The 27,079-nt window shown below is 31.2% G+C and overlaps 2 protein-coding genes across 2 annotated transcripts; both read left to right on the top strand.

Annotated features, from left to right (window-relative positions):
- The first annotated feature begins 473 nt into the window (after positions 1 to 473).
- On the top strand, positions 474 to 16,177 carry LOC134690798 (uncharacterized). Its single transcript, XM_063550851.1, has 10 exons — positions 474 to 622; positions 2,980 to 4,157; positions 4,581 to 4,890; positions 5,289 to 5,402; positions 6,397 to 6,597; positions 7,588 to 7,851; positions 8,681 to 8,919; positions 9,868 to 10,004; positions 11,105 to 11,165; positions 14,067 to 16,177. The coding sequence occupies exons 2-10, from the start codon at positions 2,991 to 2,993 to the stop codon at positions 14,172 to 14,174; spliced, it is 2,601 nt and encodes an 866-aa protein (XP_063406921.1). The 5' UTR covers positions 474 to 622; positions 2,980 to 2,990; the 3' UTR covers positions 14,175 to 16,177.
- Positions 16,178 to 21,963: 5,786 nt separating this feature from the next.
- On the top strand, positions 21,964 to 23,900 carry LOC134689584 (conodipine-P2-like). Its single transcript, XM_063549552.1, has 3 exons — positions 21,964 to 22,060; positions 22,387 to 22,570; positions 23,675 to 23,900. Exons 1-3 carry the CDS (start codon positions 21,996 to 21,998, stop codon positions 23,888 to 23,890), a joined length of 465 nt encoding a protein of 154 aa, XP_063405622.1. The 5' UTR covers positions 21,964 to 21,995; the 3' UTR covers positions 23,891 to 23,900.
- Positions 23,901 to 27,079: the final 3,179 nt, after the last annotated feature.

The following is a 27,079-nucleotide window of genomic DNA, read 5'->3' as shown; positions in this document are numbered from 1 at the left end:
TCTGACTTAAGCGTAGACCGTCGCACTTTAGTGTGACCATCGTACTTTAGCGTCCCCATTGCACTTTAGAGTCCACATATATATGAATAATATTCAATATATTATTATGAGACGAGAAATCGCATTACAACAATCAAAGATGAGGGGTTAGAAGAAGTTGTTTGCTTATGTAAGAACCCGAGGATAAAGTTATATAGGTATGGGTCCACATAAACTTTCCCAGCAAATCATGAATTTTGTGTGGTTTTTTTTCTGATGAATTTTTTTCTTCTTGGATTTTGTCAGTAAATTTTTTGTATACATATATATTTTAACAGCTCATCAACCCCATAGAATGAGATAATTACAGCTTACTGTCAAGAGTGGTTGGCCATGGGACTTATATTATTATGATAGCTATTCTACAATGAGTCCACATTTCGCGCGGAAAGGGCGACAACTCTATTTCGCTTAATCAACTCTTAGTCTTTCAAACGTTTCATAACTCCGAAATGATAATATATTTTCACAGCTTCCGTTGCCACCTGTTTGTTTACAAGTTTCCAAGTTGTTTATTAATTAGCATTCTTAACTAACAAGATTAAATCTGTATACAGTAAAGGACATGTATTGTGCATGTAATGTAAGCAAAATATGTTTGTATAAGATCTGTATATTTAGAAATGTAAACATCATTATGATTTATCTCACATCAGAAATTAAGGGAACACACAAGAAATACAATTTAGCCGGCTAATGACAATGAGAAAGTGAAAGCACCACAGGCTCAGGCACATGCACTGGAAGGTCGACTTTCCATATATAATAGAGATTGTCTTGACCTTAGAATAAGGAAAATAATATTTTATATATTTAAAAGATGTTTTGTTCCTTTCAGCAAAATACAATTGTAATAATAAGAATAATAATAATAACACATGACATGTAACATGATAAAAATAATAATAATACTAAAAATAATGATAATACTGAAATAATAATAATAATTGATATGAAACAGGCATTTACTACTACTAGGTATTGACAATAAACTTTGAATTGATTTGATTTGGCATAACCTGTATTCTGTATTCTGTATTCTGTATAACCTGTGAATAGGGACAAAGACATTAAGTCTGTATATTTTTTTTTAAAAATCCAAACATATTTTAAGTTGAAATCCCCTTATTATTTAAAGATGATTACATATAAGAACTAATCTTTCCTGGCTGAGGTCCTCGTGAAACAAGGTATCAGGTTCTTTCGCACCCAAATTTTACACTTTTGTACCCTTCATGTAATGATGTTCGCACCTCACACCTCACACCTCTCCCCTACAAATATAGGTCTGTTCGGACCCTACATTTTTGCACCCAATTTTAATTCAAATTCTCTCTTTATTTTGAAACATTGAAAAAAAAGGAATTTATAGCTATACACTAACAATGACTAACCAAAACTTGATTTAAGATTGATTTATAAAAAAAAATAAAAATTGTCAGAATCTCACTTAATTTTAAGCTCACTTGGCCCAAAAGTCAAGTAAACATTTCTCATCACTTTGCCTCCGTCGTCTTCGTCTGTCGTTTTTAACTTCAACAAAAATATTCTCCTCTGAAACTATTGGGCCAAATTAAACTAAACTTGGCCACAATCATCATTGGGGTATCTTGTTTAAAAAAAATGTGTCCGGTCGCCGGACCAACCAACTAAGATGGCCGCCATGGCTAAAAATAGAACATAGGGGTAAAATGCAGTTTTGGGCTTATATCTCAAAAACCAAAGCATTTAGAGCAAATCTGACATGGGGTTAAATTGTTTATCAGGTCAAGATCTATCTGTCCTGAAATTTTCAGATGAATTGTATAATTTGTATGAAATATATCTTTTCCTTTACTAATTTAAAATCAAATGGTGTAAAAGAAAGCCCTGGTGTAGTGGTTAGTGCATCAGACTACTAACACAAATGTTTCTGGTTGGATTCCGGTTCGGGATGAAAATTTCAGGAACTCAGTTTTCAGCTCTCCCTTGACACCATTTGCGAGTATGGTCTTGAGGAAACGATGATAGTCTGTCGGAAGGGGGCGATAAATGGCTGACCCGTGTAAAGAGAGAGCCATATCACTTGCACCTTAAAGACACCCTTGTAGATTTCGAAAAAGAGTAGGTTAATGCCCTACAAGGCAGCACTCGCACCCCCAAAGTGGAAAGGGATTAATATAAACTTGTTTTCCAATCCACTTTAAATAAATATGTAAAATTGTTTAAACTAAACTAAAATCTTCTTTTCTTTTCCTTAATTAATAATACCAATACATTTTTTTCAATGACATATAGTTACAAATTAATGTAGACATTGGACTCTGGAGGGATAAAATTACACTATTTATGTGTTGTAAAAATTGTATGTTTTCTGGCTCATGATGTAAGGGTTGCAGAGGGTTATGCACATGTAAAAAATGAAAGAAGTGGAAGATAACAAAGGGAGAATAAAATCTCATATAAGTCAAAAGAGAGACCATCAAAGCCATGGCAAACATGTACTGATTTTGTTTCATAGATGGATACCCCATGGATTCTTTTTTTTTTTTTTTTTCTTTCTTTTATTATAGGCAAACTACAGTCTACAATACATTACACAAAACAAACACAAAGACGGAGCAGCACCCTCATTCTCCCCCCTCCCCCTAAAAAAAAACCAACAACACCAAAACAACCAAAGTTTGATACAAGGTGCTGAGTATGCATATATCCTTTTCATAAGGCACTTGTTTCTTTGCACATTGCACGCCTCAAGTACAAATCAAAACTTAGTCTGTAAAATATCAAAGTGATATTATTAAGAACTCAAAACAATTTTTAGGCTGGATTATTTGCATCACAACAACAAATATTTGATATTTTCAAGAAAGAAAAAAGTTGAATAAAAATTGGAAAACACATGCTTGGGCATTATACTAGACATAGCAATAAATTATAATATGATATTTTTTATTTCAGGAAATGATTGAATGGGTTCCCAACCATCTAGTTTGCCATCAAATAGGCATCTCAAAGGATTTGTAGTAACAAAACAACTCAGCGCTCGTCGTAAAATAAATTCCTCAACTCTTTCAAAAAAACTTTCATATTCAGAAATTTTAACTCTTGTTGAATATGATGCTCGTGATTTCTTAGATAAAAGTGCTTATGCAAAAGACAAACTAAAAAGACCTTATTCTGAGAAAATTATAAGTTTAAGTGAAATCACTGATTTGACAGAATCTGAAGACAGCCATCCAAAAAAATTGAGAACACTTCCAACAGCATTTTCAAAACCAAATGCAACTAAGAAAGCAAGTATCTTAAAAGAAAATGGAACAAGCCAAATCTGTCCACTGCCTAAAATAGTAACTGTCCAGGGAAAAGATAAACAAATTACGAAAAATACTCCAAATAATTCATCTTATATAAATAGGAACAGCGGAAAAGAAATGGAACAAACCACAGAATTTAACCATTTGGATCATTGGGTCCATAAAAATGACCCTTACGTAGAGAAATCAGATATACATCATCATACAACATCAAATCAAAATGAATCTGCTACTAAAAGTGGAGAAAAAAAAATGGATGCCAAACAAAACAAAATGGATGCCAAACAGGAGGTGAAAGAAGATGAAAATATCAATGAAGAAATTGCTGTTATTGATAGTGTACCAGATGACGTATTTGAAGAACAAAAAAGAGAAAAAAGGGAAAAAATAATAAAAGCTGTAAAAGATATTTCAACATGCCAACATGAAAGAACAACAGATGGACATTATACAGAGTCTCTAAGGGCAGATATTTATGAGATATACCAGTTTTATTTTTCATTCAAAAAACATTCTTTAGAAAGACGTGTTCGATTCCGTCATGAAGTTGTAGAAGAAATTCTGAAGGCAGAGGACAATATAATCATTATATTTTGTAGATTAAGTCAGGAAATAATGAAAAATGGTTACCGAAACTCAGAGGGAAAATCAGTTGCAGGATTATTCAAACCATTAAAGAATATGTTAGGATTTTTAATGAATTTTTCTGACTTAATGAACCCTATAGTATGCAAGACAATTCTGGATCAGACAGAGTTTATGAAATCATTGATACAAAAACTGAATGAGCTGGCAACACCCCATTTGAATAAAGATTTGAAGGTAATTAATGTTACTATGTTCAAATTTCTGCAATAAAAACTATTTCTATGAATGTATGCTACTGACAGATCTATTAAAAGGGAGATAAATAACAAAAATTCCACAAATTAAACAAAATATTGTCTGTCAAATATTTTCAGTACTTCAATCAGCCTCTGCATGTTTTGTTTAGATTTATTGCATTAATATTTAGTTGTCTGTTTATGATTAATTTTATGGACAAGGAACAAATATTTTCAAAAATAATTTCATTTTCTACGTACACAATTATATGAAAATCAAGATTTTAAACTATAACCACTTCAGCCATTTTTATTTTGCAATTTTAATACAATATGTTTTTCAGTTTTAATGCATTATGTATTCCTGTTCTAATCCTCTATTTTTTTTTGGCTTTACTGTTCTAATTGGGTTTTTTTCTAGGAAAATGATACCATTTTACTTGGTCTTTACATGGGAATTTGTCACAATATTGCACAAAAGGAGGAATTAACTGGCGAATTAAGAGAAGTTGGTATTGTAGAAGCAGTCAAACCGTATTTGAACTCATACCAAGAGAGAAAACAACTGACAAGCTTGGCAATTCTAGCAAATGTCATTAACGAAGAAGAGAGTGAAATTTTAAAAAGCAACGAAGGTTTGATAGAATATACCATCAACAGCCTTCAACGAGCAATGAATAACAAAATGAGGAGAACTGGATTTGGTTGGTCAGTTCGGGAAACTGTCAGGAGTAAGTAGAAAAAATATGATGTCATGTGACTTTGTATACAGAAAATGCTTAAAAAAAGATGATGTCATGTGACTTTGTACACAGAAAATGCATAAAAAAAGATGATGTCATGTGACTGTACACAGAAAAAAATAAAAAAAAGATGATGTCATGCGACTTTGTACACAGATAAAAAAAAAAGAAGGTAATGTGATTATGTCATTGTACACAGTAAATGAAAGAAAAAAATATGATGCCATGTCGCCCATGTGACTGTACTCAGAATTAATTCATCATTTAAAAATTGCACTACTAAAATTGAGTCTTGTACAGGAATTACATTTTTTGCTACATTTTGAAAATTTAGTCTTATATCACATAATAAGTAAAGAATATAAATAGAAGATTTAATTTTCTAGCAATCAGAATGGTGGCGAAGAATGATAATAACAAAAGAACTGTGTATACATGTGGAGCAGTTCCTCTATTAGTGGAGCTAGCTAACCAACCTGGAGACACAGAGGAACAAAGAGGTAGGATGCCTTATAAGGTGGTTCATAACACTACAGGGAGATAACTCTGTAAACATCAGCTAAATATTTTTGTCACGTTTTTATATAAAGCTTTTCAATAATCAAAATTAGTGTTTGTCAAACTGCTATTTATCCAATGAAGTTTTTACAATAAAGTATGGTTTAAGTTTTTTGAATTTATTTATATTTATGTCAAAGTAAATATATGAAAATTGATCAATCCTAATTAGTTTCAGTCAAGGTGTTTGGTTACTGTAACACTTCCTTATAATGTGGATTCCTTTATTTCCACGAATACTAATTTTGGTGGATTGAGCAAAAAAATAGCATCTTAATTGTTATGCTTTTGTTGTTTTGGCAAATTCTGCAATCAGGCCTTTATTCTAATTTAATTTAAATTCATGGTTTACTTAATCTGAAGAAATCCATGAAAGTTGGTATACAAGGAATAATGAGTCAATGTTTAGCAGCTTACATGGATAGAGAGTTTGACATTGTAATTCTGTTGGTTTTGTATCTTTATTAAGTTATCAATCCTACCAATTATCTGAGTTGTCTAAGAAGCTACTATTGTAATTGCTAGCAGGTCTACACTGGGGTTGTAAATTCAAAATCCCGCTTATGTGGGTGCTCTTAACTCCAATCTTAATTGACTAGGATTGTCAGTTTTCCTATCAAAGGTTGATGAATTTCTCTGGGCACTCCAGCTTCCACAACCAATAACAACTGGCCACCACAATCAATATTAACTGGCTGCTACAAAATAGCAAAAAAGTGGAGATAAAACACCAACAATCAATCAACTTTATTTGCCATTATCCTTTATCCATTTTTTTGAGGGGGTGGGTGGCTATTTTTCTCTATTTTGAATATATTAGCAAGATGTTATTTTTCTGTCCTTTATTGATTTGGCCTTTTTTGTATACATGTACCTATTTTTTTGGCCCACATAGAGAAAATATGACATTGGTCCAATATTTTTTTCATTTTTCAGAGGCTGTTGAAGCTTTGTGGAGTTTATCTTTTGACCAACAGATTCAGACAGAGATTATAAATGACCAGGAGTGTGGAGTCATTGATACTTTTGTCAAACTTTACAAGTCAGCAGAGGATAAGGGGGTTAGGAGAATCTGTGGGAAAGCTCTCTGGACAATGAAAAGTAGCTTGAAAAATTGTCAACATTACAAAAAAATTGGTAAGTCCAGGTTAGGAGAATTTACACTTTACGAATGAAAAGATAGGAGAAAACACTTTCTGTGAATGTAAAGATAGGATAATTTTACTATGTGAAAACAAAAAGATTGGATAATTTACTTTTTGTGAGTTGAAAGATTGGATAATTTACTTTTTGTGAGTTAAGAGATAGAAGAATTTACTCATTGTGAGTGAAAAGATAGGAGAATTTACTCTTTGTAAGTGAAAAGATAGCAGAATTTACTCTTTGTGAATTAAAATAGATAGGAGAATTTACTCTATGTAAATAAAAAAGAAAGGAACATTTACTCTTTGTGAGTGAAAAGATAGCAGATTTTACTCTGTATGAAAAAGATAGGAAAATTTACTCTTTGTTAATTAAGATAGCAGAATTTACTCTTTTTGAGTGAGAATACAAATTCAGAAATTATTGTGTGCATTTATTATTACAATTTTGTCATTTTAGACTTAAATTCAATTTTATTTTTGACGATTTTAAGAAAAAATTATGTTTAATTCATGTAAAATGTTTCAAAATACGCGTTTAAATTATTGCCTTTACAACTCTGTCACATTTTTCGCAATAATAAAAACCTCACAATAATTTCTGAATTTACAGCACATATACAAATGTATTTAAAGATTTGAATGATAGAAGAATCTACACTTTATGAAGTTAAAGAAAGGAGAATTTACTCTTGTGAATTAAATGATAGGAGCAATTCTCTTTGTAAGCAAGAAAATAAGAGAATTGACTCTTTCTAGATGAAAAGATAGGACAGTAGATTGTAATTTAAGTCCAAGAAAAAAGGATTTAATTTACTTGCAAGTATTAATAAATAATCATTATTTAACCATCTGTAATAATATCTGATTTGGTGAGGGTTTTAATGATCTTGGTGAAGTATTTTTGATTTTTAAGGTATCTTATAATAAATTCTGTTGTGATACTAAAGATACAAATCTTTTTAACAATTATTCTGTTAATCAGGGGAAGAATTCAGCTTTTTACCAGTAACACCAAGGGAATCAGAACAACGTGACACCCATGTCATGGTCAGTTATAATTGGGGACATCAGAGTATAGTGAAGGAGATCTGTAGTCAGTTACGTAATAATGGAATCAAGGTCTGGATGGATGTTGATGATATGCATGGTTCTACACTCCAGGCCATGGCTCATGCGGTAGAGAAGGCGGACATTGTGTTAGTTTGTTACTCACAGAATTATAAAAACAGTGATAACTGCAGAGCAGGTAAGATTAGGAGATTATGAGATTATCTTAATAAAAGATTATCCTTAAAACCAATGGCATAATTTATGACAAAACTATGAACAAAAAATATGACAACCACTGAAAAAAATTTCCTGACTAGGTATAGATCACTTCTATCCTTAAGTTGTGCGATGGAATTATACTTATGGCAATATTTCCTAAATTCTAATCCAGTTTTTCTGCCTAAAGTAAGTGGCTTCCTCATGGTTCTCCTTTTATTTCCACCATTTAAAATTTGCTGCCATGATGTAGCAAAGGTTCCTGAAAGTGACCTTAAACATCAACAAACATGCAAACAAACTATAGCTAGTTATAAAGAATTGTTCCACATCTGAATAAAGCATTTTATATAACTATCATATACTTATAGATTATTTCTGTTCAACTCAAAGAGATTGATTTTCTTGCTTGAGCTGGTACGACGATGGTGAGAAAAGCAATCAAGTTGAGAAGACCAACGATAATCTGTTTATTGCTATTTTACCTATGATGTAGTTGTTAATTTCATTGACAACAGCATGTGAGCCAATAGTTTTATTTTTTCATATCATTTTAGTGACTCTACTGTACTGAGAAAGGAAATTATCAGTTAGTAAGATAAAAGGAAAATTTTGTATAGCAATAATATCATATACAGAGAAGCCAGTATACCAAAACCTACATACGCTGAAAAAATAGTTTAAACTTCCATCTCATATTAATACATTCATGGAAAATATTCTAGGGTTATAACACTTGCATATTAGCAAATAGTATTTTGGAAAGAGTTAGGTTTATATAGTTTCATCATATCTTTTTTTGTTTTCAGAGGCAGAATATGCATTCCAGCTGAAAAAGAAAGTAATCCCATTAAAGATGGAGAAAGCCTACAAAGCCGATGGATGGCTTGGCTTTATTATTGGTGCCAAATTATTTTATGACTTCAGTGGAAAATATCCATTTGAAAAGAAAATGACGGAACTCATTAATGAAGTTCAAAGTTCATTACAAACCATAAAGGGTGTCACCATCCAAGTGCCAAATGGAGAGGTTCAAGTTCAAGTTATAGTAAGTTAGTTTTTTAGGACCTACTTGAGGATCTAGAATAGGGTTTTTCAATTTTTCTATATTCTTTATTTATTTTCTACACTTATTGCCATTCTTTATGTTTAAGCACTATTTTGTTCTTTATCTCTTTTTTTGGGGCCATATTTTGCACCATTCGTTGAATATTTTTGGCCCTTTATTCTGCCCCTTTTGCCCATTATTATTCTATTCTGTAAACCTGTACAAGACCCTCTTATACATAGGGCTTACTGGTTATTGATGTAAGATTACTGAAATTTATCTTAATTTTAATATTTTTCAGGGAATAGAGTTCCTGTGATTTATTTAGTAGATAGTAAATAGTTTAGGGTTATTCCATGTGGTCAAGGTTTCATGATACCAAGGTTTGGTTCAAAAGTAATGTTTATTGTTGAAATTCAGGTAACATTTGTGTGTTAAAAGACCTATAGGTGATTAAGCCATTTGACTCTGGTGGATGATTCTCTCATTGGCAATGGTACCACATCTCCTAAACATTCTTGCCAATTTTTCAAAATGCTCATGGGGGTTTTGCGTGCAAGATGGCTGTCATAGTTGTAAAAAACCTTCAAGGGGGCCTGCAAATACATTTTAATGTTGTTTTCCTTTGCTTCTTCACACTCATATAAGCCTAAAGTAATTATAGAAGTAATTGTTTTGTTTAAATTGTGGACAAAATTGCTATTTTAAAACTTCAATTTGGGAGCCTCCATGGGGGAAATCCCCCACAAATAGTGATAGTTGGCAGATATACCTCAATTTTTATCTGACTTTTCAAAATGTAGAGGCAGTGATTCTTTCCTGAAAAAAATCTGACATGTGGATGTTGAGTCAGAGCAGATATTGAATTGATTCATTTTTATTTTATTCAGAATCTGTCTCTGTTTAATCTATTTTCTGTTAATGATTTCCTGATATTTTTTGTTTCAGCCACAACAATCAGCATCATCAGCAACAGCAGTAGCATCAGTACCTGTTTCTAGAACAAAATCAGCAGATGTAGAGAAAGTGAAGAAATGGTCGCCTCAGCATGTTGGAAAATGGCTGGATAAAAATCAGTTACCAAGGTATTTAAGTATATCTCAGCTTCTCAGGATGAATAAAGTTTTAATGTCAAGAAAACATTTTGAAATAAGCGTTGATATTTAATTTGAACTTTAAATTTATAAAATATTAAATTTGAGGATATGTAGTCAATACTAGGTCAAAGTGGAGGTACTCACACTACATCTTCCTAAATATAGTAACTCTAATTGAATCCCTTATCCATGTTTTTCCTTTAAGGTGGTACCTAACACTACAGGGAGATAACTCTGTAAAATCAGCTTATTGTTTTAATTACCTTGTGTTGTAAAGGGAAAATAAGCTTCTCAATGATCAAAATTGGTGTTTGTCAAACTACTACATAACCAGTGTAATTTTTTCTGACAAAACAATTGATTCAAAATATTTGAAATATTTATATTTTTGTTAAAGGGTCAAAGTAAATACTTTTATAAAATAATTTTATGAAAATTAAAGGAGCCAAATTTATTTTAGTGAAAGTGTTAGGTACCACCTTCAGATAAGATAAATCTATGAAAGTTTACATATGGACCCCAAATAATGAGACCTCAAGTCTTATTTACAAATTTGGAAAAAAGACTTTATTGATGAATGATATGGAAATATATCTCTATATGTTCTACAGAATCATTTAATTATTATACACTTGTAATTTTAGCATCCAAGCACCTAAACACAATTAATGTATCTCTGTCCTTATTATAGATTCTATACAGAAGTGTATATACAAGTGAGAGGTTTAGCTAGCTATAAAACCAGGTTCAATCCACCATTTTCTACATTAGAAAATGCGTGTTCCAAGTCAGGAATATGACAGTTGTTATCCATTCGTTTGGACTTTTGATTTTGCGTTTTGATTTTGGACTTTCCTTTTTGAATTTTCCTCGGAGTTCAGTATTTTTGTGTTTTTACTTTTTATATTATGAGACATTTAAAGTCCAAGAAATTTATATCAACCACAAATCTGAAATTGTAAATATATAAGAAAGAGGTCACATTCAAAAGTGGTAGAATTGTTATGAATTTTTTGTGTATGAAATTTAAAAAAGAAATGCTTATGGTATATATAAAATTCTCATAACATTTTATTATATTTTGACAGGAATTTACTAGGAAGATTGAGCGGACTAGAAATAGCCTTCTTACATGTTTTAGTTCAAGAAGTAAGTAATATTGTTACCTAGTACAATTTAAAATTTAGAAATCTAATTAAAATACTGTAAAGCATCCAAAGTTTGCCAGCATTTTATTTCTTGGGACTTTCGCAATTAGAAAAATAATGCGAATATGTATCATCACGAATATGTAGAATTCAAATTTTCTTCATGTATCTCCTTCAAAATTAAATTGCTGTGAAATGGGTAAGAAGAGGCATAAAGCGAAATGAAGTATTCCCAAAAGTGAAATGAAGTATCCCCAAAAAATAAGTTGGTTTACAGTATTCTGATATTTTTTATCACATTTTTCTGCAAAGTATCTGTCATGACTTTTAAAAAAAATATTTATTATTAACACTCACTTATTTTTCAAATTTGGAAATGAGGTGTTGATAAAATTTTCAAAGCTAAAAGAGGCTGATTATGATAATTTTATTTCTCATTGATACAGCTCATGATTTGCTCTAACCAGTTTCTGTTTATAATAAGAGATTTCTGGTTATTAATTGTAAACAGGAATTGGATTAAGCAACTGGCCTCTTATGTCAGCCCATCCCCTCCAAAAAAAAAATCAAAAAAATAGTGTTTTTTGTTTGTTTTTACTTTCAGCACAAATGTATTTTGATAACACCCACTACATTCAATTTATCTCTTTCAGCACAAATGTATTTTGATAACACCAGTGTTCCAGCTAGCATGAAATGGAGGGGCGCCGCGCCCCGCCCCCGAAATTTTGCGCCCCTCTGCCTTTTTTAAGCGCCCCTGCGCCCCTCTGTGCCCTTTTGAAAAATAGTTTAAAAAACGATCTTTTTTCCTCACATCGTCGCCATTTTGTTGAGTTCTTTATACACACACTTCATTAAGACAACAGATTAAAATTGTTGACACTTGTTACCTGATTATAATCACCTATTTGATTAGAGTCAATTACTTAATCAGGTGAAATTTACGACCCTGTCTAATCCCTTTACCCTGAAGCACCAAACATCGAAGTTAAATAAATTGATTATTTTAACACCTGACGATGCAAAATATAATTTATAAAATAAATGTGAACGGTGTTCATTTCTATTGTATTTGTTATTTATTATGTCATTTAAGAAGAATCATTCCAATAGGTCAACACGCAAAATGCATGAAACATGATGTAACTTTGACCTCCGTAGCAGAGTTCCAAAAATTTATGGGTCACTGAATATTCACAATTCAGATCGTTTTTGTTTTGATGTTTTTATTTTTGAAACTGATCTTTCAAACTAGTTTTAATCCAGAAGAAAGTAAAAACATTGCTTGACTGTACCTTAAGTTGAATATCTATGTCCAAATTAAATTAATTAAAACTGTAATCCATGATCACAAATTGAATGCTTTGTTTACAATTGTTCAAAGCCATGTGCTTTTTGGCGGGAAAATTCGGGAAACCCCTTATTAACAGGAAACAGTTACATTTCATTGTTATTTATAGACAGTAGGAATTTCATTTTGGAAATCATTTTGATTACAACTTCTAAGATTTATTCATGAAAAATTATAATAATTTCTTGGGGTGAAACTAATAATACTTTTTTTTATTTATTAAAATAATTTACATCTAGGGGTATGGAAAGGGGGGCTGGTTTTTTTTTGGTTTTTTTCCAATAATATTACAAATATATATAAAGTTCACCAGTCTGAAAATACATGGTTAAATGGATTTTAATTCTGAAAAACTCATGTTTATTGAATTCCTTTATTATTTTCATCATTATAAGAAACAAGCTACATGTATAAGGTATTTCAAACATATATTTTTGGCTTTTATATAAGAACATTCAAGACTATTAGTATGTATGTGCCTGCAGTAAAAACAAACCTGTTAGAGCCTAAAAAATTCTACAGGGCCCTTGAAAAAACTTTTGAATCCAGGCTGGCCTTCAGAGAAAATGTTAAGTATTGTTCCTGACTGTATTGCAGATTTATGTGAAGTTTTTAAACTGACATGCACAATTCATTTCACAAGTGTAATAAAAATAATTCTACAAAACAACGCAGCGCATTGCGTTGCAAATTCATCTTAGACCCACCATGCATCAAGAAATATGTCTTTATGTGGTAATATTAAGTATTTGATTTTTTTTCAGTGAGAACGCGCTAAAGTGCCCTTTTTAAAAAACGCGCCCCTCTATTTTCAAATCCTAGCTGGAACACTGAACACCCACTACATTCAATTTATCTCTTTCAGCACAAATGTATTTTGATAACACCCACTACATTCAATTTATCTCTTTCAGCACAAATGTATTTTGATAACACCCACTACATTCAATTTATCTCTTTCAGCACAAATGTATTTTGATAACACCCACTACATTCAATTTATCTCTTTCAGCACAAATGTATTTTGATAACACCCACTACATTCAATTTATCTCTTTCAGCACAAATGTATTTTGATAACACCCACTACATTCAATTTATCTCTTTCAGCACAAATGTATTTTGATAACACCCACTGCATTCAATTTATCTCTTTCAGCACAAATGTATTTTGATAACACCCACTACATTCAATTTATCTCTTTCAGCACAAATGTATTTTGATAACACCCACTACATTCAATTTATCTCTTTCAGCACAAATGTATTTTGATAACACCCACTACATACAATTTATCTCTTTCAGCACAAATGTATTTTGATAACACCCACTACATTCAATTTATCTCTTTCAGCACAAATGTATTTTGATAACACCCACTACATTCAATTTATCTCTTTCAGCACAAATGTATTTTGATAACACCCACTACATTCAATTTATCTCTTTCAGCACAAATGTATTTTGATAACACCAACTGCATTCAATTTATCTCTTTCAGCACAAATGTATTTTGATAACACCCACTACATTCAATTTATCTCTTTCAGTCACCTGATGTGTTTTACAAGACCATTGCAGATCAGCTGAGTGTAAAAGACATTTTAACAATGGCCAAGCTCAGGTTTGCTTTGGAGGCACTGGATGTCAATATATAGGAGACAACACATGAAAGTCTTGCAATACTGATAAAAGATTGAAACACTTTAGAATTGGATGTAGAAGTGAGACAGATAGAAAAATCTGGAGCAGTTGATTTTAAAAAGATCTCTTTGGATTCATTAATGGTCGTTGGGACCAATTTTTATACATTAAGGAAATATTTGATTTTTCGTCACCGACCCTGCAAGGGCTGAAAAGCCAGTCAAGGTCGTTAAACACTTCCATATATATATTTTTTGGGCAATATTTTTTTTTCTGGATTTACCAAAGTCTGTATAAATACAAAATGAAATAGGTACTTCTTTGAACACTTGAATTTGTGGTTCGCCCTTACCAAAGAAATCAATAAAAATTGGTATCCCACAAAAAATAATGAAAATAGATAGTACCTGAATGTATTTTGGTGAAGGGTATTGCGAGTTGCTAGTGCCTGTATTAACTCTAATCCATGTGATTTAATTTTATTAGGATTTTTCTTATTGTCTTTACACTTAATTCTTGCCCTATACGAGATATTTTTACATTTTTTTCCCATGAAAATTAGAAGTAAAATTTTTGACAATCCTTAGTAATGAATATGAAAATGTGAAAACACATGAAGCCTGTTAATATATAATATCCATTCTCAATTCTAAACTAAGCTTTTTCTACCTCAGGAAAAGATTACCTTAGCTGTATTTGACAAAACTTTTAGGATTTTTTGGTCTTCAATGCTCTTCAACTTCATGTGTTTTTACTTTTTTCATACTTTATTTGGCCTTTCAAACATATTTTTATTCAAGTGTCACTGATGAGTCTTTTGTAGACAAAGTGTGTGTCTGGCGTAAACATAAAATTTTAGTCCTGTTATCTATAATGAGTTTATTATCGTACTTTAAGGCTGGTCTGGATAAAGTGTAGATTTTACTGTTCAAATCAAGTTTATATAGTGATGCATATCAGAGCTAGATAAACACATATTTTTGCAAGTAAAGTTAAGTGTTATGCAGGCCAAGTTTTAGAATTCATACAGTTATCTCTAAACGAATGCAAAGATATTAAATCTTACTGTTTTGTCATCGTTTTGTGTATAATTTGTAAAAAGAAAGATTTATCCTCTTTTGTAGATCAACAGTTTAAATTTTATGTATACTTCAACCTATAAACAGTTGCGGATCCAGCCATTTGAAAAAGGGGGGGGGGGGGGTTCCAACTATATGTTCCCATTCAAATGCATTGATCGTCCAAAAGGTTCCAACTATATGTTCCCATTCAAATGCATTGATCGTCCAAAAAAAAAGGGGGGTTCCAACCCCCCAGAACCCTCCTCCTAGATCTGCCACTGATAAACATAGATGTGAAGCAATAGACTATTTTCATATAACCAACTTGTGACCACGGTTTATATTATTTTTGACAGGTTTCCTACAGCATCCTGGTACTCGGTCAATTAAGAGCAGTCATAATAAGTAGAATGAAACATTTATTTAGTGTAATTTGAGGGGAAATTTAAAAATATTCAGATGAGTTTGTATGGAGCAGTATATTTTCCCCAAGAATTGTACAGATTAAAAGCTTGATACTACTTCTTTATGATGCTCTAACTTGACTTGGTACCAGGATGTCCTAGGAAACCTGTTGAAAAAAATATAAACTTCCAATTCAAAAGTCGGTAATATAAAAGATTGTCAATTTTATGCTGTGTGTACATGTACACTTCAGAAGAAAATCAAAATTTACTAAAAAACAAACAAGATATTAAGAAGAATGTGTAATGTTTTTTGTCATTTGAAATATTCACATATCAGTTTTTTTGTTGTTGTTCAAATGACGAATTCTTAGATTGATAGATTTTTATATTGATCATCATAGTTTAACTTGTGATATCTTTACTTTATATTTATTTATATTTATTTCTATTGAAAATATATGTATAGCCACATTTTTAACCATGTTAAAAGTTTTTTTGACTCATATGTCTTTTTATATTTATTTTTAATGAATAAAATTCTAAATTCATTCTACGTCTTGAATTTTCTTTGTGTTTGGTATTTTTGTTATTGAACTTTTTACTGCTATTATATCTTTTTTCCCCTCTTGCAATGACTTTTACTCCAAAAGCCTTATGTTTGAAAAGAAGGGATGATAAAAAGATTTTTATTAATGAAAGATTGTGCTTATTGCAGTTAAACTTTCAATCAACTTTGAATCATACTTCTATATATTTGGAATATTGTTAAATCGTGTAGATTTAAAATATCTAATATAAAAGTAAATGCAAGTTGTCCCCAATTATTTGAACTGTTATTACATTTTTTTTTCCCAAAGTTCCATTTTCTCAGTGTAATTTTCCTTTCTTCTTACCATTTTAAGAAGATGGCCCCCATTACGCAATGTTTTATTAATAGGTAATACTTGACATCATACATTTGTGAATGCCTGTGCCAAGTCAGGAAAATGGCAGTTGTTTTCCATTTGTTTGATGTGTTTTATCATTTGATTTTGCCATTTTATTATGGAATTTTCATTTTGAATTTTCCTTAGAGTTTGATTTTTTTTAATTTACTTCTTATTTGTGTGGAGACAATTTTGCATTAATAGAATATTATCTTTCATTCATAGTCATTATGATTTTTAGCTAGATTTCTTATGCTGTTAGTCATTCTTGTATCTAGATATCTTTGGTGCATTTCCTATTTTCATTCCTTTTTACACACCTTTAATTGAAACTTAAAGGTTGATAGGTATCTATTTTCTAAACTCATAAGTTTTACATATCTAACACATGGTATCAATAAAAGGTATAGCTTTTATAGCTGACTATGCGGTATGGAATTGTTGAAGGTTTACAGTGACCTATATTTGTACATTTCTGTGTCATTTTCGTCTCTTGTGGAGAGTTGTCTCATAGGCAATTAAACCACATCATGTTTTTGTTTTTTTTATATATATAACGGAGATATATGTAAAGTTTTTATGGTCTATCTGCAAGGTACAGAGCTCAAAATAAGTTCAATTTAAAATGTTTTACGATAAGTTTACAAATTTGTGTCATCACGATAAACCTAATTTGATACTACCTGTACAGAAATATGGATCGTAGATTTTGAATGTTTAATCGATCCATATAAATGATTGTTAAATTCCTTGACATTTTTGTAATCAACACTTATAAGCGCTATTATTTTGTCTGACATGTGGTTTTCATTTTTTCCAACACTGAGTCTACATACCTCTGCTGGTGGAATATCAGTCTCCAAGGTATTATCAGCATAGTAGTCACTATTTCGGTACTCACATGATCTATAACAAACTTCCTCAAATTTCCGTTTATAAATTTATTTTGAAATTATCAAGAAACTTAAGGTTTCAATTCCCTCATGGAAAGTTGGCTGTAGAAGGATTTATTTTAGGTTCTTTTTGATTATATAGATCTTCAACTGTTACGGTTTTTGTTCATCCTTGGCATTTAGATATTTGACTGTGAGCATTCCTGATGAAGGTAAACCCAGAAAAGCACCTTGGACGCTTGGAATTTCTATTGCGTTGTTTTTCAAATTTTTGGAAAGTGTACATACAAAAAAGAAGATGTGGTATGATTTCAACAATTCAATAAGACAACTCTCCACAAGAGACCAAATGACACAAAAATTAACAACTGAAGGTCACCTTCAACAACGAGCAAAGACAATACTGCATAATCTACTATAAAAAGCCCCGAAATCACAAATGTAAAACAATTTGAGCAAAAAACCAACTGCATAATTAATGACAAAAAAATGAACCAAAAATAGATGTGTAACATAAAAACAAATGACAACCAATGAAATAAAGGCTCCAGACTTTATAAGGACAGGCACACACCTACAACATATAGTGTGGTTAAACATGTAAGAGGGATCCCAACCCTCTCCTAACATAGGACAGTGACGTAACAGTACAACATTGTAACGAACTTTAAGAATCAGTTGAAAAAGGCTTGATTTACTCATCAGCTTAATACAAATAGAAACACATTTAACAAAAACATGTGAATCGGGTAAGTGCATATCCCGACAACAAAAAGACACTTATAAAATTGAGATTGGAAATGGGAATGTGTCAAAGAGACAACAAGCCGACCATAGAACAGACAAGTACAGATCTGGCAGTTAAGAACAGTTAGTCTAAAGAAAATTACATCTGTGCAATTGACAGGTTTCATCTGACCTTGACCTTAATTTCATGGATCATTGATCTAAGTAAGTTTTTGTGGTTTTGTCGATTTCCAAGTTACTTTAAGGAATGGGGCCACTATGGTATATGTAATGATTTTCATATGTACATGCCTGTCTGCAGGTTTTTTCTTACCTCGACCTCATTTCATGTTTTATTGGACAACTTTCAGTTTTTATAGTTTTGTCTATTTCTCAGAAATTATAAGCAATGTGTTCATTGTATTAAGATTATGTATCGGATTGTGGGTTGTTTATGTTTGTTTGACAAAGGTTATATGATGACCTCATTTTAATGGTTTATTGGTCAATGATAAATACAAGCAACAGTAGTATACCGCGTTCAAAAGTCATTAATCAATTGAGAGAAAACAAATCCGGGTTATAAACCAAAAATTTGGGATTTACATCAACTATAAGGAACAAAATACACACCGACGTGCCACAAAAACATTGTTTCAAACAAAACTAAACACATAGTATGTTTGACTTTTGTACTATCAACTGAAACTATTTTTTGTCCAGTAACGTTTTGCTATCAGTAAACTTACAAGAATGACCATATGATAGATGTTCATGTCATCACCGAAGTGGTGACTTACCACAGAATAAAATCAAACACGTAAAACAAAAAAAGGACATTACACAAAACAGCACAAAATAACCATGCATTGTCACCGACTGGATAACGCTACAAAATGACTTCATAGGTTAAATGCAATGATACATTTTGGTACATATAGAAAAGACACATTGTTTGGCAATAAGGTTTATAATAGCGTATTATTAGCAGGTTATATATTCCGTTGCTAGGCAACCAAAAAATTATAAGAACAAAAACAAATTGTCATTTTTTAAAGCTTCTATATTTAGTGTATTGAAATTGTAAAATTATTCATTTGATCGGGGGACAAAAATGGCTCTTATTGTATATAGTCCTTTCTAAAAGTTGGATATAGTTAAAAATCAGGTTTGTAATTATGGTATTTGATGTATCATAATTATAACAATTGCAATCACAGGCTTGTCTGATAGGTAAATATATATATTTTTTGGTTATTAGAAAATAAGGTATATTTGTTTATTATTATTATAGTCGGATTTTGTCTAATGCTTAGTTCGTTTCTGTGTGTGTTACACTTTAATGGTGTGTTTCTGTTGTGTCGTTGTCCTCCTCTTATATTAAATACGTTTTCCTTAGTTTAAGTTTGTAACCCGGATGTGGGTTTTTCTATCGATTTATGATTTTCGAACAGCGGTAAACTACTGTTGCATTTATTTATATAAAACCTATATCGTAGAAATATAAGACAATAGAATTATTAATTAAGTTAAAATATTTAAGAGCAATTAAAACTAAAACAAAAACCACTGATTCAAAATTGTAGGAAAAAGGGGTGTGCATTCCCAAATTACTTGACATTTTCTTTCATTTGAATATGACAAATAAATAATCAAACAAGAGAAAAAATATTTCTTTCGATCATGCACCTTTTGATCCCGGTAATTAATTTAGTCCGTAATTTGACACCTACTGATAAGTAGACATCCTGTTAGGTTATAAGGATCAAACAGTAGCTAATATCCCTCAACTCGGGTCATTACTATTTTGGTCATGCAGAAATGCCACCTTAGTTTATAAAGAGATAAACCTTATAGATCTTTATAGTTTGATTATAGACATTATTAAAAAGGTATTGCATGTACCCGCTTTTTTCACTTGCAATAAGATATTTGTATTACATTTTGAATTATCCCCATCCCATTCCCTCATTTAGTGAAACACGTTATAAATACACTTCCCTTCTGATACATATTTTGTTCCTTTTGACAAATTGGTCATAATTAATGAAAAATGAGGCTTGAAGAGGAAGCGAAATTCATTGTCAGTGCTGTAAATTAATGATTAGAAGAAAGTTAATTTATTAAACGACGTTTAATAAGCTGAAGAAGTGACCTAGAATGCGTCACTTCCGGTAGATTATGTTTCAGTCCTGTTTCTGAAAGAATCGTTGATAGGCTTTTCCGAAGGTAAAAATAGTTGAACTTTACACGTTATCATCTTGAATTTTATGCCTTTTGTTTTCATTATTTCGAATTTTTAGATCAGAATTACTTGATATGTGTGTTTTAGAACCTCTATAACTTAAACATTGGTAAATGAAAATAAATATACCAAGACAAATCGCATTTAGTTGGTGCGATTTTAAGACACAGAATGATGCGCACCAAAAATTACAAAAACTCCAAGAAACTTCGCGTGTACGGGGCGCCGAACAGAACTCATATGGTTTTGTACTCAAAATTCAATTGTGCACGGACAAAAGTGAGATTTGTTCAGCAAAAATGAGTTCAGTTGAACAGAATCTGCAGCATAGAACAAATTAAAATTGTGACATACAAATAAACTAATCATATAAACCACAAAATTATCTTTCAGTGGACGTAAGTTACTTTTGTAAAGACAAAATTCATTTTTGTATTCCCAACTTTACCATTGTTACCTAATGCGAAAATTTTGCGACAAAAGTCAATTTTATATGCAAATTAGTTTAGTTTATATTCTTTGAACTAATTTGCATACCAAACTAAGATTTGGTCACAAAATTCAACTTTGATATATATATAAAATTATATGACGTGGCCCTGTACTAATACATACCGTCATGTAGTGATATTGTACTATTGTAACTTTGTGTCTATTAATTGTTGCTAATATGCTTGGTCTTTATACCTTTTTGTGCTTCTTTGTTACATATTTGTTTGTTTTCATAGTGATTAAGATTATATCACAATATTGACTGCTGTACCCCTATTTTTGACATTTTTACCTATTATTATCTACTAGTTTTGTTCACACATCGTTGTCAATTTAAAGAAATTTAATAAGACTGTCATACAAGTGTGAGTTTTAGCTAGTTTTAAAACCAGGTTCAATCCATCATTTTCTACATAAGAAAATGCATGTCCCAAGGCAGAAATAGGACAGTTGTTATCCATTCGTTTGATTTATTTAAAATTTTGATTTTGCGAATTGATAATGAAATTTCCTTTTTGATATTTCAGTATTTTTCTGATTTCACTTTTTGTGCTGATATTCTATATATAATTTGGCCTTTTAATTTTTTTGATTCTTGGGTCATTTATGAGTCGATTGTAGAGACACATAGATGATCATAAGCATAGTGACCTGACACCAAATGGCCACAGTTTGTTACTGTTCCAACAATTTATGAGTAATTATTAAAAAGAATCGATGCCCATACATTATAAGTACATGTGATATATAAAATAGGGTTCATAACCATCTTTATGGTAAACAAATTAAGACATTTTTAAAATGTGCTGATATTCATAAATTATAGATAAGATATGCATTAGCATATAAAAGGATGTAGATAATCATAGAAACGGAAATGATAATGTGATACTTATGATAAAGATGGACATACAAATAACATGGAGTTGTTGACTTGCTTGACTTTATCCATTTCGTTCGAAGGGGTTCTTAACCTTCTTTAATTATTATATTATTAAAATTTAGCAAACTGTTGTTGATGTTAATGTCTCTTATGATCCTGTAAAAGAAAAAAGAAAATTATAAACAGGACATATATCGGCATTATGTGTTTGTATATAAAGGATAACACTGTAATATTTACAAAAAAGATGGACATGAATTTTGTTAGGTGAGAAAATATAGCTTAAACATATTAATTTGAATGTATGTACAAGTTCTATAATTTGAATGCATTTCAACATGCTGTTGATCTGAGAAAAAAAATTCAACTGATTTCGCTAGCAGTTAAAACTTACGTTGTTTAGTTACTTTTAAACGAACATTTTACACATCAATATTTTAGTTCAACGCTGAATAAACTTCATTTGAACTTGAAGTATAATTTAGTTTTGTTGTGATTTGCTGTGTTTGCTATAACACAAAACATACAATTTGTTGTTTCTTTTCGTTTAGCTTTGTATATACCAATTGATACTCATCCTATATTTATTACAGATTGGTCGCAGTGATACTTAGCATCTTATCATGTCTTCGACCAATTATTACTGCAGAGAGCAAGCATTGTTTCCAGACTAATAAAGGGTTATCTAATGGCTGCAGTATCCCGCTATTTAAAAAGTTTCCATACAAAGAAGACTTCACCCCATCCTGTCAGCGTCACGACATTTGCTACAACTGTGTAAGTACAAATACATTCTTCACAACATTGATTAGCAGATTCACCCGAGGAATGCCGATTTAGTTCACGTCTCGTGTAAAACGATATTTTACTTTTCTATCATACTCCGTACGTTTGCATCATGTCAATAAAATTGAGAATGGAAATGGGGAATGTGTCAAAGAGACAACAACCCGACCATAGAAAAAAAACAACAGCAGAAGGTCACCAACAGGTCTTCAATGCAGCGAGAAATTCCCGCACTCGGAGGCGTCCTTTAGCTGGCCCCTAAAAATATATACTAGTTCAGTGATAATGAACGCCATACTAATTTCCAAATTATACAAAAGAAACTAAAATTAAAATGATACAAGACTAACGAAGGCCAGAGGCTCCTGACTTGGGACCGGCGCAAAAATGAGGCGGGGTTAAACATATTTGTGAGATCTCAAACATCCCCCTATACCTCTAGCCAATGTAGAAAGGTAAACGCATAACAATACGCACATTAAAATTCAGTTCAAGAGAAGTCCGAGTCTGTTGTCAGAAGATGTAACCAAAGAAAATAAACAAAATGACAATAATACATGAATAACAACAGACTACTAGCAGTTAACTGACATGCCAGCTTTAGACTTCAATAAAACTGACTGAAAGATTATGATTTAATCATATGAACATCAGGCACAATCCTTCCCGTTAGGAGTTTAGTATCATACCATCACAACATATATGAGAAGAACATAACCCGTATCATGCCAACAACTTGTTTTTGGATAAATGTGTTTAGTTCCGATGCAAAGACCCTATAAGTGAATCAATATTAACGCCAAAATATGCAATCTTTAATGACCTGACAACAGTATCTTAACTATATCCCTTCTTAATCTCACTGGCTTAATTTGTTAGAATTTTGGGTCCTAATGCTCTTTAACTTTGTAATTGTTTCGCTTTCTAACTAATTTGATCTGAACGTCACTGGTGAGTCTAATGTAGACGAAACGTGCGGCTGTCGTATTAAATTATGTGCCTGGTACCTGAAACTATTATGCAATAAGGCGATTACAATCGTTTGATAATATTCCAATTCAAAGTAATATCAATGCGTATACATTTATATTTCAGGCTGTAAAATTCTCCAAGAGCAGAAAATACTGTGACAGTCTTTTCTTAGATGATATGAAGAAAGTCTGCAATAGCATAACAGATCTTAGGAAAATTGCCTGCAAAGGATTTGCACGTTTATACCACAGGGCTATTCGTGTCGGAGGTAGACTATTTTTTGAGAAGACAGCAAAGTCTGAATGCAGTCAAACATGGGTGCGCAGTTGTTTTCCGTGATATATACGGCAGTTAGCATATCATTATTATCTTTATCTGAATAAATTGTAATAAACTGCATTACTTAGTTTAATTTACGATAAAATATATAAAACTACTTGCATTATTTCACAGGTCGAAACTAGTTAACTTTTACACTGTATATCTGCCGAAAAATATTGAAAATTTAATATAATTTTATGATGAGGTCAATTTTGTTACTTTCTAAAAGACTTCAAAAAGTGATGTAAATTTGATAAATTTCTAATTTTCATAAAAATGTTATCAAAAGTTTCCATCAGGAAAGATACACACAATACCGGTCTTATTGTTAGGACCGACGAAGATACTGTATTTCAAGGCGACTTTAGTATATTTATCTACTCTTGTCACTACTACCTGTAATCACTTAACTACATTTACATATTATGCTTACCTTGACACTCAAAACTACATGATAGCTAATTTTAAAATAAATTCAACAGTAGTTTACCGCTGTTAAATAGTCATAAATCGATTAAGCGAAAACAAATCCGACACATCAAATATTCGTGAAAACAATGAAAAACAACAGAAAAAAAATGATCTGCAACAAAAACAAACGACAACATACATATAATAGTACTATTTGAAACAACTGCAATATTCAGGCCTTGGTACAAAACATTTTTAGAAAACAATGATGTGTTGAACCTGGGTTTATGGCTAGCAAAATCTGCCTAGCAAAACCTCCCGCTGATACAGCAATATAAAAATAATGCTAAAATGACAATATTACGTATAAGGAATATAGTGCAAATAAACGTAAGAACAGTGAGGACAGAGAAATACATAAAAAAAAATGTAAAACTTATGTAAACGGACGACTTCAATGAATTCACTACATTTTACCATTACACTACAACGAAGTATAAACGCCTCAACGCAATAAGTATGCAAGCAAACGAAGCGGATGTTCTATCGAATACATGTCAACGCCTAACCAGCTGTTGATTACACTTATAAGAAAGGCGAAACATACAAAAAGGGTATCTTAAGGGGGAAGGCCTTGGAAACACCAACATTTTCCTCTCGTTTAATTTTCCTTATATTTGCATCATTGAAAAGGTAGGGATCCATGCATCATCACCCAAAGTCCTAATGAAATTCACCGTTTCATTTTATGTTTAGGGTATATTGAATATGACCAGTTTTGGGGTACCCTAGAAATAAACTCATCATAGATACCAAGACGAAATTTAGTATATACGCCAGATGCGCGTTTCGTCTACTAAAACGTCCAAAAACACTAGTAGGTAAAACTCATTGAGTGTTTTTGCACATGTTATCATTAGAAATTCCCGTGAATGTTAAATTGCAAAGAAGAAACATACTTTTAAAGTAAATCTGAAACATCATGGTTATACAAATAGCCTGAATGTAAAAAAACCTGGTTTTAAAAAATTGAAACGGCGAAAAGAATGGCCAATTCTGATACCACTTTTTTTTTTAATTTAGCCAAAATGGTTTTAAAAAATTGAAACGGCGAAAAGAATGGCCAATTCTGATACCACTTTTTTTTTTAATTTAGCCAAAAACAAATGTTGTTGTTTAATTCGTGCAAACAAATGTTTAATCATTTATTATTAATTTTGAAAATCACAATCTTTTTTGGATAAAATTCCTTCTCCCCTTACAAAACCTCCTACTAACTGATTTTTTTTAAAATGTGTAATAGTCAAAGGCGTACAGTTCCAATAATAATTGCAATAAATTTTATAAGGAAAACTGTAATATTCAGTATTGGATGATTATCTTTGGGGTAATTTGACATAATTTTTATTCACAACTATTTAATGGTTTCTCTCCACAGACTTCAAAACGCCCCTGTCATCAATAGCAGACGCTATCAGAATTCATTGTTTTGACAGTCTGTCAATATCTAAGTGCTATCTTTGTGTTTATGTAGATTATCTACTAGCATTTGCTTGGACTAGGATTGATGTTCAGATCATATCTTCTAGAATATGCCTTTTATATATGAAAAAACCCAAACACAAATAGTTAGTACAAACTCTATATCAATGACTCAGTACAAAAACCATATTACATCATTATTTAATCCATTTGTTCAAATCGTATTTCTAAAACTTCCAAACATTTTTTTGAATGATGCCACATAATACATCAGTACAGTTGCTCCAGAACTCCTCATACTCAGTTCATTCGTGTTTGTTTTTTTAAAGCATACGTATTATGTATGAATGGTTATTTTCTACCTTTTCATTCACACCATTAAAATAAGATGTTCTTAAGTTAGATGCTTGGTGGTGTCCCACATATCCATGTATAGCTTACTGGATCTGTTTGCATCATTTTCACAGCTTATGGTATATTAATAAAAACATGCTGTTAGTAACAGAATAACAAATGTGTATGTAGATATTTTTGTAATTGTTTGTTCCCAATTTTTATGACAAATCATTAAAAATAAACGACGACATCCATGCATAAAGTGATATATAAAATGGGGTTCAAAATCTTCTAAATACATACTTCTAATTATTTAATGGTTAAAACATTTAAATATAACTAGCTGTTGTTGATGTTTACGTTTGTATGTTTCGATGAGAGAAAACAAATTATAAACAGGATATAAATTAGCATATATAAGAAATAGGTTGTATAAAAAGGAGACACTGGAATGATAATGTAAATCTTACAATAAATCTAAAGATGGACATACATTTTGTTAGGTAAGAAAACATAACTTAATAAAATATTACTTTAATTCGTAGTACATGTTCTATAATTTAATTGCATTTTAGCACATTAATTCCATGATACGAGAAATAATAACAATAAAAAAGTTTAAACTAATTTCACAACAAGTTAAAACTTGTGTTTTTTGTCAGTTTTCGGTTAAATCTAAATAAAGTAGTATACCGCTTTACGAAATTCATAAATCGATTGAGGAGAAAAACCCAAAAACATCGGGTTAAAATCTAAAACTGAGGGAGACACATTAAATATAAGAGGAGAGCTACAACACAACAGAAACACAACATTAAAATAAAACACACAGAGAAACGAACTATAATATAACAATGGCCATTTTCCTGACTTGGTGTAGGACATTTTGATAAAAAAAAATGATGGGTTGAACTTGAACGAACATTTAATTTTTCTATATTTTTGTTTCAATTCCATACGCTGAATAATCTTTATTTG

Source organism: Mytilus trossulus, chromosome 11, assembly GCF_036588685.1.
Source record: "Mytilus trossulus isolate FHL-02 chromosome 11, PNRI_Mtr1.1.1.hap1, whole genome shotgun sequence".
NCBI classification, from domain to species: Eukaryota; Metazoa; Mollusca; class Bivalvia; order Mytilida; family Mytilidae; genus Mytilus; species Mytilus trossulus.
The sequence above is the reverse complement of the archived record's forward strand: the minus strand, read 5'-3'. Positions and strand labels throughout refer to the sequence as shown.